The sequence below is a fragment of the Gigantopelta aegis genome, chromosome 6, assembly GCF_016097555.1.
Source record: "Gigantopelta aegis isolate Gae_Host chromosome 6, Gae_host_genome, whole genome shotgun sequence".
Classification (NCBI taxonomy): Eukaryota; Metazoa; Mollusca; class Gastropoda; order Neomphalida; family Peltospiridae; genus Gigantopelta; species Gigantopelta aegis.
In genome coordinates, this window is record NC_054704.1 from 46781665 (window position 1) to 46799822 (window position 18158).

General features: G+C 40.1%; 1 protein-coding gene across 2 annotated transcripts; it reads right to left on the reverse strand.

Moving 5' to 3' along the window:
• Nucleotides 1-1300: 1300 nt before the first annotated feature.
• Nucleotides 1301-10881, reverse strand: LOC121375432. Of its 2 annotated transcripts, none has more exons than XM_041502880.1 (2): nucleotides 10688-10881; nucleotides 1301-2914 (listed from the first exon to the last, which is right to left on the reverse strand). In XM_041502880.1, the coding sequence occupies exon 2, from the start codon at nucleotides 2877-2879 to the stop codon at nucleotides 1722-1724; it is 1158 nt and encodes a 385-aa protein (XP_041358814.1). In that variant the 5' UTR covers nucleotides 2880-2914; nucleotides 10688-10881; the 3' UTR covers nucleotides 1301-1721. The 2 variants fall into 2 exon arrangements, with proteins under 2 accessions (XP_041358814.1, XP_041358813.1); XM_041502879.1 differs by having other exon boundaries at nucleotides 10697-10878.
• Between the last annotated feature and the right edge of the window lie 7277 nt (nucleotides 10882-18158).

The window sequence follows — 18158 nt, forward strand, 5'->3', positions numbered from 1 at the left end:
TTTTTAATCCAGATACCGACTCCAAACCTTGAGTGAGTGCTCCACAAGGCTCAATGGGTAGGTGTAAATCACTTGCACCGACCAGTGATCCATAACTGGTTCAACAAAGGCCATGGTTTGTGCTATCCTGCCTATGGGAAGCGCAAATAAAAGATCCCTTGCTGCTAATCGGAAGAGTAGCCCATATAGTGGCGACAGCGGGTTTCCTCTCAAAATCTGTGTGGTCCTTAACCATATGTCTGACGCTATATAACCGTAAAATAAAATGTTGAGTGCGTCGTTAAATAAAAATAAAAATTCTTTCATATATGTATGGTTGTAGATTGAGACGCATAGTGATTGTTATTATGTTATATTATATTTAATATTATATTGTGCATAATATATATGAAATTTGGTATATTATTATATACATGTAGAGCATCAACATATCAGGTGACACAATGCAATTCACGAGGGCATGATGTGTGAAGTGTAGAATGTGAACGACAAAGCTGGTGTTTACTAATCGAGATTGAACACAGCAGATAACAGATTTATTCAAACCTGCAGAAACGGGAAAATCAGCATTTATTGTCAGTCTTTAATTTATTATATTTTATGTACATTTTTTTTTTCAAATGTAAAATAGAGGTGGTTTTAAGCATCATTTAACAGTGGCGTAGGAAAAGGGGGGGGGGGCAAGGGGGACATGTGTCCCCCACTTTTCAAATATTTTGCTTTATAATAGTGCAAGTGTAAATATAAAAGTGTGCCCCCTCCCTTTGGCACCTGCCCCCCCCCCCCCCCCTTTGGCACCTTCCTACGCCACTGTTTAACATATATGAAGATGAAGTGTGCTAATTAAAACATGTTCTGTTTTGTATGATTTCAATATTAATAAATGGCACCCAAACATTTTGTTTATCGTTTTTCCTAAACTTCATCATACCCCGTTAAAGTTTGTTTTGTTTAACGACACCACTAGAGCACATTAATTAATCATCGGCCATTGGATGTCAAAGATTTCGTAATTATGACTCATCATGAGAGGAACCCGCTACATTTTTCCATTAGCAGCGAGAGATCTTTTATATGCACTTTCCCACAGACAGGAAAACACATACCACGGCCTCTGACCAGTTGAGCTGCACTGGTTGGAACGAAAAAAAACCTCAATCAGTTGAAAGGATGCACCGAGGTGGTTCGATCCTGCGACGCAAGCATCTCAGGCGAGCACTCGACCAACTGGGTTAAGTTCCGCCCCGACCTAGTACAAAGACTAGGATGACCAGAAACACATTTAATATGCAGCCAGTGATGATTTATACAGAACAATTTATTTAATATACAACTTGTCATTAAAACGTCTCTAGCTGTTAGTCGACAACATCTTAACGATAGCAACAAACTCAGGACAGTTCAGTTTTAAAAAAAAGAGGCAATGTTGCAGTTAGTAATATAGAGAGGATACTTCCCGAGTGTCTTGTGACATCACAATTTATCAGCACGAGTTGATGAAAGTATGAAATCCGAGGCTTGCCGAGGATTTTTATACTTTTATCAATGAGTGCTGATAAACTCAATTATTAGGCACCACAGCACATAATTTATCAACACATGTGACTCTTGTTCTGTTCTTGTTTGTTATGTACTGTTTAATTATGTGAACAAGGAAGACTCTTTGCGTTATATAATAAAAATTCAGTGCGTCAGCGTCATAACAATTGCATTAAAAGGATTCAGACGTCAATAGCATTCAATGCATCAAAACAATCTGACGCTTCAGCCTCCACGTAAATTTTTTTCCAGAGTGTTTGTTTTTTGTCTATGTTGTACGATTCTTCAATACTAGTATCCAGACCCCTGTTGTCCATGCCGCCATTTCCCATTTCGGCTCCGTGACGTGAATTGAGAAACGTCTCGTACGTCGTGCCATAGTTCACTCCATTCCTAAGAGACTTTCCTTTAACTGTTCCGTCCACAGCGAGTCCTAGTTTTGTATCTTCCACGCTGTAGTTACGTACAGATCCCGATTTGAATTGCCTGTGTTTGCTCGTGCTTCCGAACATAGTTTGTGCGGTACGACCATCCCGTTTCTTGTATCGCTTTCCCTCGGTCTGGTTTCCTACGTTACCGTTTCTCCTTTGTCTGTACGTGTTGGGTTCGCTCTCCAGCTCATCATTCAAATATTTCGAAAAATCTTCCCCTTGAAAATCCTTGTACACAGACTTGGGGCGATGTTTCGTAGTATCATCCTGATCCATCTCCACTTCTCCGTCAAAGTCCATCGTGACCTCGTCTTCCTCGTAATCTGGTTCGGGAACCGATACTCCGTTTATTTCTTCGTTTACAGTCTGATGTTGCACGGAGCGAGGTGTGTGTCTACTACTAGAATGTTTTTTGTGAGATTCCACCACGCGATCGTGAGATGTCTTTGCGCCATTATCAAACAGAGGATTCGTTGTCGTCTGCTCTCCGTCGTGTATACTTCGCGCCGCCTCGTCTGAAAGCGAATAATCGGATATTTCCGTATACACGTCATCATCGATCGGTTCAATCGGTTCAATCACGATGGGAACGTCCTTGTCGCCAATAATAAGTGGTTTGGCACCAAATCCGTTTTGTTTCTCCTTTGGAACAGCCGAAGGCGGCTTGTACTGAGGTACTGGCACATTGATTACACTGTCCACTTGCAATATTTTGGGTTTGTAATCTCCAAATTTTGGACGAGATGGCGCAGCTGTTTTCTTTGTAGATTTCGGTTTTGGTTTTGTGTCATCTGTCGATTTGTCAAAATGAAACCCAGTTGCAGGGTAGGTTGTGGATACAAAGTTGTTCGACGGTGTGCTTTTCTGTGAAAATATATCTTTTACATGTGGACCTCTGCTGGCCGCCATTTTGTCTGAGTAGTTCTGTGCTTAGTGGAACGATTCTGAAAGACCAAAAAACATAACTTATTTGAATGAATATACCTCTGATTCTAAGAAATCCGCATTCTAGAACCGCCTCCCACCCACCTTGTGTTTTAATGGTCCAGTGATGAAGTTTAAGACCACTACATCAACGTTTTATCTTGCTAACCATTAACACCTAACCATTAGTTAATATCCGTTTTAAAACGAAAGATTAGACTACATATAGAATATAAGCCCATAAAAGCGTCTAAACCGTAACTGGATATTCTGCACAAAAATGAGGTTAAAATTAAATAAAAATGTGAGACCTATATACTAGTACATTACAGACATTACAATACAACAAACATTCAAAGTAGCCACACCACCTCCAAACAAAACAAATATGTAAATACTTGGCCTGTATTGCTGTAATGGAGTTGTAGGCCCCAGCCACAGCATTAACTTGATTGTACATGTTTATGACAAACAGGTTTTATAATAAACGTTAATCGAACAGTGTTATCCAGCTTTCTGCACTGGAACTGCGAACAAATATATCGATTTTCATTAAAAGGGAACCGGTGTCAATGCCGTCATAATGAATAAATTCATCTACGTACCCGCACGGAGCGACACGGCGTCCATATTAACGACGTACACAAATGTCCTTCAAAACCGAATTCACAATACTCGTTATACGGGTAGCCTACTGCATGGCATATTGTTATCCGAGGGCTATAAATACTGTAATAAGCTGGAGTACACGTTTCGGGTTTACGATCAAAAGAAGAATTTTTTTTTTTTGTAAAATATATTGCTTCTGGCATCTGTTTCTAGGATCCAACGCTATATATAAAAAAAAAATTACAATCGTAAATAAAATTTAAGTGCGTCGTTAAATGAAACATTTCTTTCTGTAGTTCTGTTTTAAGGAAAATTGTATAAAATATATTAAATTTGTCTTAAAAACTGTCTTGAGAAAAAAATTAAAATAAATAAATCACGTACAGTGTCAAAGTAAAAACCCGCTGTAGCCACCATTTTAGGCTATATTTTCCTCTTAGATTGACCGGCGTCGTGGTTAGGCCATCGGTCAACAGGCTGGTAGGTACTGGGTTCGGATCCCAGTCGAGGCATGGGATTTTTAATCTAGATACCGACTTCAAACCCTGAGTGAGTGCTCCGCATGGCTCAATGGGTAGGTGTAAACCACTTGCACCGACCAGTGATCCATAACTGGTTCAACAAAGGCCATGGTTTGTGCTATCCTGCCTGTGGGAAGCGCAAATAAAAGATCCCTTGCTGCTAATCGAAAAGAGTAGCCCATGAAGTGGCGACAGCGGGTTTCCTCTCAAAATCTGTGTGGTTCTTAACCATATGTCTGACGCCATATAACCGTAAATAAAATGTGTTGAGTGCGTCGTTAAATAAAACATTTATTTCTTTCCCTCTTAGTCTAGTAACAAGAGATCTTTAATATGCACTTTTCGCATAGACAAAAATAACCCATTTCACAACTGACTTGATATGCCTGTTGTAAAGCAGGATCGATTCTATCACCAATTTCATATCAGACGAATGAATGAATGAATGAATGAATGAAAACAAATTGTTTTGTTTAATGATAGTACTGGAGCATACTGATTTATTAATCATCGGCTATTGGATGTCAAACATTTGGTAATTTTTTACAGTGTCTTAGAAAGGAAATCACTACATATTTTTTTCATTAGTAGCAAGGGATCTTTTATATACACCACGCCACAGACAGTATAACACATACCACGGCGTTTGATATATCAGTCGTGGTACACTGCAGCTGGCTGGAACCAGAAATAGCCCGATTGCCCCACCGACTTGGGTCGATCCCACACCAAGTGAGCGCTTTACCACATTAGTAGCAAGTTATTTTCTATATGCACCATCCCACACAGGAAAGCACATACCACGACTTTTGGTATACCAGTTGTGGTGCACTGGTTAGAATAAATGAATAAACGTTTAAGGACAACCCAGCACCAAACCAACATCGGGTGTAGGATGAATGAATGAATGAATGAATGAATGTTTAACGACACCCCAGCACGAAAAATACATCGGTTATTGGGTGTCAAACTATGGTAAATGTAAACCCAATGTGATGATCAACATCAATATAAAAAGATTTAAATAAAAACACAGTGTAAAGAACTGTCCAAAAATGCAAATATCACAGATAGATACTGAATTTTAATCAAAAATTTACATTTGTGCTGTATTGGCCATTCTCAAAGGGAATGTTACACCCCTGCACCACGGATGTCAAACAAAGGTGTTTAGTACATGAATGAAGTGATGACCAAATGAATATAAAAACAAAAAAGTTATATTAAAGCGCAGTATAAAGAGCTAACATGCCAGAATATATACTTAACTCCAAAAGAAACGCGAATACGTGGATTGGAGGTTTTGAGTGCACTCATTGAAATACGTCCCAAAGTTCTTAAAATAATCGTTTCTATGAAAAACTTAAACAATTCGTAAAGATGAGATTTCATGTTATTGACATGTTAAAAATCGAGGTCGCATTGTCATTTGAAATGTCAAGGCCATGGCGCTTCTTCAATGGCGTCACATGCCACTCAAACATGTCCACTAATAGCGGATGTGTCCGCCATTGCTGGCCATGACCGCCGCACACCTCCTACCCATGGAGAGGAAGAGGTTCCTGATGAAGGCCCTGGGCACGTTGTTGTAGGTGTCCACGACGGCCTGGCGGAGCTGCTGCTGTGTCACCACGGGAGCAGGGCGTTGGTTCATCATGCGCTGAACCTCGTCCCACAAGTGCTCGATGGGGTTCAGATCCGGGCTTAAAGCTGGCCAGTCCATTGTGATGATGTTGTGCTGTGCCAGGAATGCCTGGGTGGCCCGTGCCGTGTGTGGCCTGGCGTTGTCGTGCTGGTAAACCATCTGACGGTGACCCGCGAAAAAAGGCACCACCACAGGCGTGAGCACTTCGTCGATGTAGCGCTGTGCTGTGACGCCCCTGCCGCGTCCTCGGCCGTTGTTGTCGAAGATGACAGGTTGTACACGACGTCCCCAGGATATGGCACCCCACAGCATGACGGAAGGCCCTCCCCAACGGTCCCTCTCCATAACACACGCATCTGTGAAGCGCTCACCTCGACGCCTCGACGCCTCCACACCCTCATACGACCGTCGGCCCTATCTAAGCAGTAGCGGCTTTCGTCGGAGAAGACGATGTTCTGCCACTGTCGGTTCCGCCACTGTCGATGCAGAACAGCCCAGTTGTGTCGTGCAAGGCGGTGTCGCTGTGTGAGACGTTGTCCAATGTACGGTCGACGACAGTTCAGATGGATGGCGATCAGACGACGTCGTACCGTGGTGTAGGAAACGGGGCGGTTGTGGGTTCCCACTGTCTGCCGGGCTGTTGTGGTGGCTGGTACGAACCGATCACGCATGTGAGTTCGGACGATGTAACGGTCCTGGCGCTGTGACGTCACTCTGGGACGGCCGCTACGTGGACGGTCGACGACGTTGTTGTTCTGTAGAAATCGGTCTATGAGACGGTAGATTGTCGAGACATGGACACCGAAAGCACGTGCAACCTGCCTGGCATCCATTCCGGCCTCCAAATTCCCCAAAGCTCTATGTTTGGAATCAGCGTTAAGTCGTGGCATCGTTGTATCGCTACTCGTAAAATGAGTTGAACATTGCTGTCTGGCGTTTCTTTTATACCCAGGCCTGGTAGTGTTTCACGTGCAATTCGCATCTTTCATGATCCACCCGTTTTGCATTCCAGATCGATTTTGGTCGTCAATTTCAGCACGTGCGTGACGTCACACTGTACTCGTTTTTTTCATGCGTTATGTGGAATTGGATACGCTGACAAGATGGCTATTGGTCAACTTAATCGATTTGTACATAGTTTATTCAAATGTGTTTTTTTTAATATTTTAAAATTTTCGCGTTTCTTTTGGAGTTAAGTATATAAACACCACAGGTAAGTTAATTAAAAATTTAGACTAAAAAATTCGAACCTCTCGAAAATGTTAATATAAGTTTAGAATAAAATCGAATGATTCCATCATTCATTTCATTTCAACTTATTTTCGTGCTTATATCCAATTAAGGTTCAAGCACGCTGTCCTGGGCGCACAACTCGGCTATCTGGGCTGTCTGTCCAGGACGGTGGGTTAGTCGTTAATTGTTAGTGGTTAGTGAGAGAGAAGAGGTTGTAGTGGTCTTACACCTACCCACTGAGTCGTTAAAACTCGCTCTGGGTGGACGCCAGTACCAGGGTGGGAGCCGGTACCAGGCTGCGAACCCTGTTCCTACTAGCCTTATGTCCGATGGCCTAACCACGACACCACCGAGGACGATCGACTCCATCATATTTCTCTAGCCAAATATATTTGTTCTCGATTGCACTCCACTAAAAGGTGGCGAACCGTCTAGGATACACCAACGGTGTTCATACCGAGGTGGAGGAATCCTTAGGATAACACACCCGGCTTCCATTAAATGTATTGTAAGATATAATTAAAACAACTAAATTATGTCAAACAAAAATACTAAACTTCTGCAAGGCGCCACAGTTTTAACTTGCTAAAATGCTTTTTACCTAAGGTCCCAGAATCAATGTATATGTATCTCAGCAGACCCGTTAGATTTGTCCGGCAGTGTCTACTCACAAACGGATATGAAAATCCACGATGTATGGTTATTTCTGTTTTTAAGAGTGTACTTTAAAGGAAACTAGTACCCTGTGTATTCGAGTTTCACAATTGGCATGTTTATCACAGGTAAGACAATGTACTAAATTGTCGCTAATTAGGCTAAGTTGTTTTTTAAATATAATTACGCAGTGTAAATAAACTCAATGTGCAAGCCATGCGCCTTCACGTTTAATCCCACAATCAACACTTCTCCCTCTACTGGCAAGCCATAAAACTAACACAAGCACAGTGCGTCTATGGAGAGAGAGAAAAAAAGAGTAATTATAAAGATAAGATTAAGCTATTGATAACTTCTGTTTGACCTTTTTCTTGCTTATAATCATTTAAGTTTCAAGAACGCAGTCATGGTCACACAACTCAGCTATTTGGCAGTATCATATACGACTTATATTATAGGTTACAACATTCGTGGGACAAGACGTAGCCCAATGGTAAAGCGCTCGCTTGATGCACGGTCGGTTTGGGATCGATCCCCGTCGGTGAGCCCATTGAGCTATTTCTTGTTCCAGCCAGTATGTGATATCCTGTCTATGGGATTGTGCATATAAAAGATCCCTTAGAAAAATGTAGCGGATTTCCTCTGATGACTACGTGTCAGAATTACCAAATGTTTGATATCCAATAGCCTATGATTAATTAATGTGCTCCAGACCGGCCTCGGTGGCGTCGTGGTTAGGCCATCGGTCTACAGGCTGGTAGGTACTGGGTTCGGATCCCAGTCGAGGCATGGGATTTTTTATTCAGATACCGACTCCAAACCCTGAGTGAGTGCTCCGCAAGGCTCAATGGGTAGGTGTAAACCACTTGCACCAACCAGTGATCCATAAATGGTTCAACAAAGGCCATGGTTTGCGCTATCCTGCCTGTGGGAAGCGCAAATAAAAGATCCCTTGCTGCTAATCGGAAGAGTATCCCATGCAGTGGCGACAGCGGGTTTCCTCTCAAAATCTGTGTGGTCCTTAACCATATGTCTGACGCCATATAACCGTAAATAAAATGGGTTGAGTGCGTCGTTAAATAAAACATTTCTTTCTTTCTTTCAATGTGCTCCAATGGTGGCGTTAAACAAACCAAACAAACAACACTCGTGTATTTGTACTTCAGACATCAACCCTCAACCCCTTCCCTGCTTTATTAGGGTTCCCTCTCATTTTGCCTACACTCAGTTTGTTTACAACCCACTTTGCCTACAACCCACTTTGCCTACAACCCACTTTGCCTACAACCCACTTTGCCTTCAACCCAGTGTTTACAGTGTTTCACTTTTGACTAGGGACGTCACTTGTTTATACTGTAGGTAAACTGAGTGTAGGCATATTGGGGTGTAGGCTTTATTAGTAGGCCTACACATAAAAAATATATTATTACATAAATTATCTTTGCAATTTGTTCCATTAAAAAAACTGACAGAATAAAATTTTAACTTGGCCAAAAAGACTAAAATTAAAAGAAAAAGAAAAAAATGAAGAAAACAACCCACCGCATTGTGAAATATATACATGATCAACAAATATGAAAAAAATGAAGAAAACAACCCACCGCATTGTGAAATATATACATGATCAACAAATATGATTTACAAGATAGTGTCAAGGGTCTTTGTCGGTAGATGGGACATGACTCATTTTCAATTATACTAAATTCAGCTGTTTGTATATTGTGAATGATATCTATATAAAGATGGCATCCTCCCAGTCGCGGTACGCCCATTTTTTTTCCTGATGTTTGTGAAGCGTTGAATGAATAAAGCGAAACGATAAGTTCTTTCTTCCTTTTGTATACAACAGACTACCTACTGGGTCTGATATAAGAGGTGCAATAAAAATAAAATCATGACACACTGATGTAGGGCTTGTCGACCTAAGCACAAAGGACATGACACTTTTCGCTTTTTGTGGGGCAGAGGGGAAGGGGTGGGGTGTGTGTGTGTGTGGGGAGGACCCCTTGTCACCCGACTAGACACAATCCTAAAACAGAGTGCTCCGTTAGCAGTTTATAGCTTCAGACTGCCAAGATAACAAAAGATATCATCGAACCTGAACTAACCCGAAAGCGTTTGCACGACCTACGTATAGTATTACGAACGTGTAGGATACGGGCAGTTAAAAGATATTATCATACAAAGTAGTTCCGCCTCAAGGCGCGGTGTATTACGTCACTTTAATGGCAGATTCGTATTACATAACTGATAGAAAATGTACACTAAGAATGACATTGAGAAACATGCTGTTACACACTGATATATACAAAAACAACAACACACGCGCGCACTGTGGGCGATGGTGCATGTGTACGTCCCTTAAAATTCCGTAAAAATGGTTGTGTTCTTACTCTTGTCTATGAATACGCCCGCACCTCGACTATGTCGATTGAAGCCGACTAGATCTACGTTTTAAGAGTTAAATGCGGGCCCTATCACAAGGTTAAGGTTCCTGGTAATCGACCAGGCTACCCTATCAACTCGAAACTATTGAAAATAGGATTATTTTGTTTTGTTTAGCAACATCACTAGAGCATATTCATTTATGAATCATCGGCTATTGGATGTCAAACATTTGGTAATTTTGACAGTGTCTTAGAGAGGAAACACTTTACATTTTCCTCATTAGTACGGGATCTTTTATATACATCATCCCACAGACAGGCTAGCACATATCACGGCCTTTGATATACCAGTCGCGGTACACTGGCTGGAACAAAAAATAGCCCAAGGGATTCACCGACGGGAATCGATCCCAGACCAACCGAATATTAGGCGATCGCTTAACCACTGAACTACGTCCCACCTCTACAATTAATCAACATAACATATTACATATATGGATTATCCAATACACGTTTAATTTAGATACATAATATTATACTTGTGTGTCTTCCTGAACATTAATTTAAACTGAAGTTTACACCGTATGTTCAGTCTACTCCATAATGTGTCAGTAACTTCCTGATACCATTATGAAAGAAGTAAAAATAAATCCATATCCACAATTAGAATTCAAGTTATTGACATTAACACCACAACCGGTTGATTTTAACGATCACTGGTGTGTACCACAGTATATAACATACCTTACTCACCTGATATCAACTGCTACAACTGAGAAATCATAATTTCATTTTCAGTTCTGTTTTTCGTATCCTCGAAAGTTGATTTTAAGATATGTACCCTTCTCGCCTTTTCGGTGGTGTTTACTGCGACAAATCTTACCCTGCGCTCAGAACGAGGCAGGACGTCACTCTATTGAAGACAGCAAGCCAACCGGTAATAGCTTGTGTACGTACCCTTTTGTTCACCGACATACCCAGCTCAGCACTCCATATTCATGCGTTCAGACTACGCACCAGTTCAGACAACAAACTCGCAATACCCATACTAATGTCACTGTAATCCATCCACCCAAATGGGTTGTGAAAGACGGGCGTGGCCCTTTTTGTTCTTATTCTTTCTGAATCACAAATCGCTGGTCGAGTGCTAACATGGGTGTGTTTCTTAATGTAATATATAATCGACGTCTTCAGTAAAAAAAGGGCGGGACGTAGCCCAGTGGTATGTAGCGTTCGCTCGATGCGCGGTCGGTGTGGGATCGATCCCCGTCGGTGGGCCCATTGGACTATTTCTCGTTCCAGCCAGTGCACCACGACTGGTATATCAAAGCCCGTGGTATGTACTATCCTGTCTGTGGGATGGTGCATATAAAAGATCCCTTGCTGCTAATCGAAAAGAGTAGCCCATGAAGTGGCGACGGCGGGTTTCCTCTCTCCATATCTGTGTGGTCCTTAACCATATGTCCGACGCCATATAACCGTAAATAAAATGTGTGGAGTGCGTCGTTAAATTAAACATTTATTTCTTTCTTAAGCAAATAAATGTTTGCAACATTTATTTATTCGCGGTTAGGACCAGTGACATACAGGGGCCTAAAATAACTGGTGGTGGGAGTTATGATAAATAAAGAATCGGGACACTGTGATAATTAGAGAAAAAAAAAAAAAAAGTTTTATTTAATGACGCACTCAACACATTTTATTTACGGTTATATGGCGTCAGACATATGGTTAAGGACCACACAGATTTTGAGAGGGAACCCGCTGTCGCCACTACATGAGCTACTCTTTCCGATTAGCAGCAAGGGATCTTTTATTTGCGCTTCCCACAGGCAGGATAGCACAAACCATGGCCTTTGTTGAACCAGTTGTGGATCACTGGTCGGTGCAAGTGGTTTACACCTACCCATTGAGCCTTGCGGGGCACTCACTCAGGGTTTGGAGTCGATATCTGGATTAAAAACCCCATGCCTCGACTGGGTTCCGAACCCAGTACCTACCAGCCTGTAGACCGGTGGCCTAACCACGACACCACCGAGGCCGGTGTGATAATTAGAGGGTCTTCTCCAGTTAGATAAAAATGGAACTCTTAAAAATAATTTGGGGCGGGTCGTAGCCCAGTGGTAAAGCACTCGTTTGATGCGCGGTCGGTGTTGGATCGATCCCCGCCGATGGGCCCATCGGGCTATTTCTGATTCCAGCCAGTTGCAGTGTACCACGACTGATAAATCAAACGCCGTGGTATGTGCTATCCTGTCTGTGGCGTGGTGTATAAAAGATCCCTTGCTACTAATGGAAAAAAATGTAGCGGTTTTCCTTTCTAAGACTCTACGTCAAAATTACCAAATGTTTGACATCCAATAGCTGATGATTAATAAATGCATGTGATCTAGTGGTGTCGTTAAACAAAAACAAATTTAGTAGTTAAGTATGCACGTGTGAAGAATTTTAGTAGAGGGCTGGAAACTATATTGAACCTCCCCCCCCCCCCCCCCCCCCGAACATTTGCTTGAGCAAGGAGTAGTTCCGACCACCAAAACCTTTTCCTGCACGCGCGCCTGTTAGCCACGTTATTATTATTTGAACTACGCATTTGTAAGAAGATATGCAGCTGCATCTGTTTGGGTCATACCCCTATTCACCATTCCCATAGCACGAGCAACCTTACTGCTGGTTAAATAACGCCTTCACCACATCTACATCCTGTATATAGATACCTAGTGTACGGGTAAGAAACTGATTATAAAATATACTGCGACACTACAGAACAGAACTTTATTACACCCAATTATGCAGTTATGCAACGGCATATGGGGAAACATGAACAACAATGTTTTATATGACAAGACAGGACAGGGTTTACAGAAGACTATTAAGCAATAAATAATATATGTATATAATATATAAATGCATATATACCATAATACGTGCGCATGCAATGTGTGAATCAAGTGTTTTAAGGATGACTGCGTTTGGACATACATAACTCCATTCTTATTCAATTTGTGGTACTGATATGTTGGGATGTTTTAACACAGGCATGTGTATATGATATTAATGAAATAAGTCTACATATACTTGCAAAGATTATTTATTGGGGAAACCCCCCATTTATTAGCTTAACTATTGCGTGTGTATAGGACAATAGACCTATCGTGATGCAAAACGATGGAAAGGGCGCATTCTATCCCCCAATGAGGGAAATGAGCATTTTAGAGCAAACCGTGTTTTGGGACAGATCCCCTTGTTACATTGTATTCTTGAAGGAACTTTATTGCATAATTTAAATGAGTTAAAGGGACAATCAGGTCAAAAATTAGCCTTATGTGTTTGAAAAATGCATACCCGGACCACCAACACAATAGCATACTGATAGTTTAACAAACATCCCCTCCCCCCAAAAAACAACAACAACAACAAAACAACAAAAAACAACCCCCACCCCCCACAATGAAATAAAAATACAACAAAAAAAATACGCAAAAAACACACAAAAAAACAACAACAAACAAAACAACAACGACCAAAGAAACCAACAACAAAACAACCCCAACACCCCAAACATGATTATTCCCGCTAACTGTAGATAGCTATCTTTTTTAGTCAACCGCGAAAGAAGAAAATGACGTCACCTGTATTGTATAAACTACTGTATGCACTGAGTAAAAAAAAAAGAAGAAAAAAGGTTTGTTTTAACGACATCACTGGAACACATTGATTTATTAATCATCGGCTATTGGATGTCAAACATTTTGTAATATTGACATATATTCTTGACATTTTTCCATTAATAACAGGTATTTTTATTACATGCTCCATCCCACAGACAGAACAAAACAGGACAGGATAACACATACCACGGCTTTTGATATACCAATCGTGGTGCACTGGCTGGAACGAGAATTAGCCCAATTGGCCACCGACGGATAAACAAACGAACAAATTAAAGGCAAGGCACTTCGCTTTGATCCGTCTGACTTGTAAAAAAGAAAAGAAGTAAAGTTTATTTTATTTAACGACGCCACTAGAGCACATTGATTTTGACTTGTAAAACGACATAGGCTTAAATGTCCAGTTAATTTAATAAAGCATATAACCAAAAATATACTTCATGTGTATTAAAAGAATGAATTAGGAGTTTTAGTATGTTTTTCGTTGTATAAATCCAAAGAATAAAAAAGGCATGCTGTACGTTCGAGCAAAAATGACCACTTACTATAGCAAAGTTTGTCAAATGAAGTCATAGTGACAAGTTGCTTTGCCTTGGAACTGCATGGTTGGTAAATGTTGTGATTTTAATTAAAGCCGGGTAAGTGTATCTGTGATTAGAACGCATTTACATACTTGTTTATACATGTATACTCCTGGATTATATTTGCACGAGCATCAGACGTTATGCAAAAGTATATTGGAGTACGACTAAATTTACTTGCTACGCAAATCTTGTCACGTGAACAGATTTCTTATTTGCCCATGTGAGCAAAATACATTTAATTGAAAACAAATTTTCCAACTTTTTATGTGACACAATTGCAATCTATTGCATCAACAGGTACATGTCTAGACATATTTGGACACTGGCAGCCAGACAAATGGTTTAACAGGTTTGGACAAACTTGGGCGAAGTTCTTCACAGAGAAAATAGAACGTTTCTTTTGTCATTCGAAAGTTTTTAACCCATTGATCCTTATCAAAAATTTCGTTCGCAATACATTGCCACCAGTCACGAGATCGTTCCCTCATCTACATTATTTTTTTTCGGAGCTAATCCAAGAACAAGACCTGCGCTAAAATAATATTTAAAATCTCTCCCCTTTGCAATGAGTAGACTACTCATGTCGGATGCTGTTAATCAAGTGATATTTTGATAAAATTGATATATGTCCGTATCAAATTACATCCGTCAGTATTACTACATGTGAACACAAAATAAATATACTTTTGCTCATGGGAGTATTTATAATCCATACGCAAATATACTTACATGAGTAAATGTCTGCACGAGAACAGGGCAATCCGATCAGACGGAATTTGTTACAGTAGTAAAAGCTATCGTTTTTTCTGTTTTCGGGGTTTACAGGCTATTTGTTGTAGAACCTATTAATTTCCTTTAAATTCAAGATCAATATGGTGACACGAGTCGGCTAATAATACCAGTGCCTACTTTTTCACCATACAAACCATTAATTAAACAAAGACTAATATTAGGATATGTCGTAACACATCAGATTGGTAAAAAAACAAAACAAAAAATGCACCACAATACTCCATGATGTTAATAATACCGGTACGTATTCTTTTTATGTCCAGACGGCGGAATGTATTCTACCACACACACCTGCCAAACAGAAAGGCAACTAAAATAGACCAAATCAACTAAGTAAACGGTAATTTTATCGTTTCAGTATGAACTAAACCGCTGCTTCATGGACGAAACATGATACACCGCTGGACATTTATTTTGATTTGTTTTGTAGTCAGTTTGACAAAGATGGTTTATTGTTACAGGAATATAATGTATACTTATTCCTGGCTTACTGCGATGGATAATATTACAGATCAGTGTGACGCATACATGTCTGGGGGCCGGATTTAGCTTTGTCGGTTGAGTGCTCGCTTGAGATGCTTGCGTCGCAGGATCGAACTACCTCGATAGATCTATTCAACTGATTGAGTTTTTTCTCGTTCCTTCAAGTGCACCACGACTGGTCAAAGGCCGTGGTATGTGCTTTCCTGTCTGTGGGAAAGTGCATATAAAAGATCCCTTGCTGCATAGTAAAAATGTAGCGGGTTTCCTCTGATGACGAGTCAGAATTACCAAATGTTTGACATCCAATAGCCGATGATTAATTAATCAATGTGCTCGAGTGGTGTCGTTAAACGAACCCCCCCCCCCCCCCCCACCCCCCACCCCCACACACAAACAAACACACGTCTGTTTTATCATTCCGCAAAAATCAACAGACCGGTACAAACGTTAACAAAACTACGTATATTTGGCAGAGAATTTAGACTTTGCAAACTAACTAGGCCCTATGTGGAGAAGTATTGAGCGAATCAATCCATTTTACATGCAAATGTCCCATACTGAAAAATAAACATAATAAACTTCTCATATATAAAACTATAATATAAACATTTCAAATCACTGAGTGATACAAAGAAAATAAAAGTTATTCACGCAGCGGGTATCAAAATTCATACACGAATTAATAATACAAATATCGAAAAACCTCTGCAAAATGAGTCAAATGACTTGATACAGTATTTGATAGAAGTTTGGCAGATTATTATTATATTGTTATCATACCGTGTGCACGCGAGTGTGAATAAGTGTGCGCATATTGTATTTGTGCATGTGTGAAATATGGATGCAGATATGGTTGAGTATGTACACCAGTCCAAAAGCCTTGGCTGATTGTCCCTTCCAAGTGTTTTGTTCTAGCATGAATACGACCGATTTCTCCAACTTGATATTAGTCCCTTACCGGCCTAACCGGAGGGGACTAAAGTTTCATCTTCGTCCTTCTTTCTGTCTGTCCATCCGTCTGTCTCACTTAGACTTTTCGAGATTTTTTTTCACAATGCCTTGAGATATTTAGCAAAACTTGTGTGTATAGCTTTATCATATACTATTACAGATGAAGTTTTACTTTCATGAAGATTTACCAATTTGTGACAGAGTTATGACCCTTGAACTTAGGAGATACAGAACTTTGTTTTCTGCACTTTCTTCCCCCAATCACGACTGGTATATCCAAGGCTGTGATATGTACTACCCTGTCTGTGGGATGGTGCATATAAAAGATCCCTTGCTGCTAATCAATGAGTTGCCCATGAAGTGTCGACAGCAGGTTTCCTCTTATTATCTGTGTGGTCCTTAACCATATGTTTGACGCCATATAACCGTAAATAAAATGTGTGTGCGTCATTAAATAAAACTTCTTCCCCCCCCCCACCCCCAAATGCCTCAATATATTGAACTGAAATTTTGTGTATGACTTTATCATGTTGTTACAAATTAAGTTAAGACTTTCATTGCAATTTACGTTTTTTAGTTATGACCCTTGAACTTAGGGAGATATGAAAATTTGTTTTGCCGGGCTTTAAAAAAAAATTCAAAACAAATCAGGGCACCTTAAAATAGGAGGGAAAATTAATTCCACTAACAGAATGCCAACCAATACGTCTATACGTCAATACGTCTTGTTGTGGTGGTGTTTTACCATTTCCATTGGGTTGGTGGATACATTCTCTAATTGGGTTTTTCCTGTCACAACCAATACCCCATTACTGGTATATCGAAGGCTGTCCTGTTTGTGGGAAAGTGCATACAAGATCCTTTGCTGCTAATGTAAAAATTAAACAGGTTTCCTCTTAGACTAAATGTAACGTTCAAAGAGCAAAAAACTAAATCTAGAAATTTTAATATTGTTGGTTGGGTACCGAGATTAAATAGGGTAGATATATACAGAACGATATGCATGACAACAGCGTATTAAGATAGTTATAGGACTGCTACTTTTAGGCAGTAAATCAATCGTTTTGTTTTACGTGACCACCATTTATTAATCGATTATTGGATGTCAAACATTTGGTAATTTTTAGATATAGTCTTGGAGAGGAAACGCGCTACATTTTTTCATTAGTAGCAAGGGATCTTTTATGCACCATCCCACAGATAGGAATGCACATACCACGGACACATACTAGAACACCAGGTTTATGTGCAGGAATTATGCAGGGGTGGGGTCTAGACTGGTGAGCAAAATTTATTGGGGGATAAAGACATGCTCACCCTTAAAATGTACTAAAAAAAAAAAAAAAACCTTGCTCGAGCAGGGTTTCGACCCCAAAAAGCCACCCCCTGTACACATGCTTGAACATACCGTTAATAATTTTTGTTAAATCTAATAAATATCAGTATGACATAATTTTATTATACCTTTAAATACTGAGAACTTACGTGAATGAATCTAGTTTATTTTTCATATTCAATATATACGGTTATTTGCATTGTTTGTTGTACAAGTCTTGAAAGAAAAAAAAATATTAGAAGACATAATGAAGACATAATGAATGTCATGTTAAAGCTGGAGATATTATAAATGCCTGTGGTTTTACACAGCAAAAGAAACTGAAAGTATAGAATTTTGTTTTAGCAGCAATGAAAAAGAAAGAAAACAGTACAAAATGACATAAAAAGAAAGCAAAC

Coding starts and splice junctions, on each gene's coding strand:
- LOC121375432 (XM_041502880.1), bottom strand. CDS start 2,879: ATGGCGGCCAGCAGAGGTCCACATGTAAAAGATATATTTTCACAGAAA.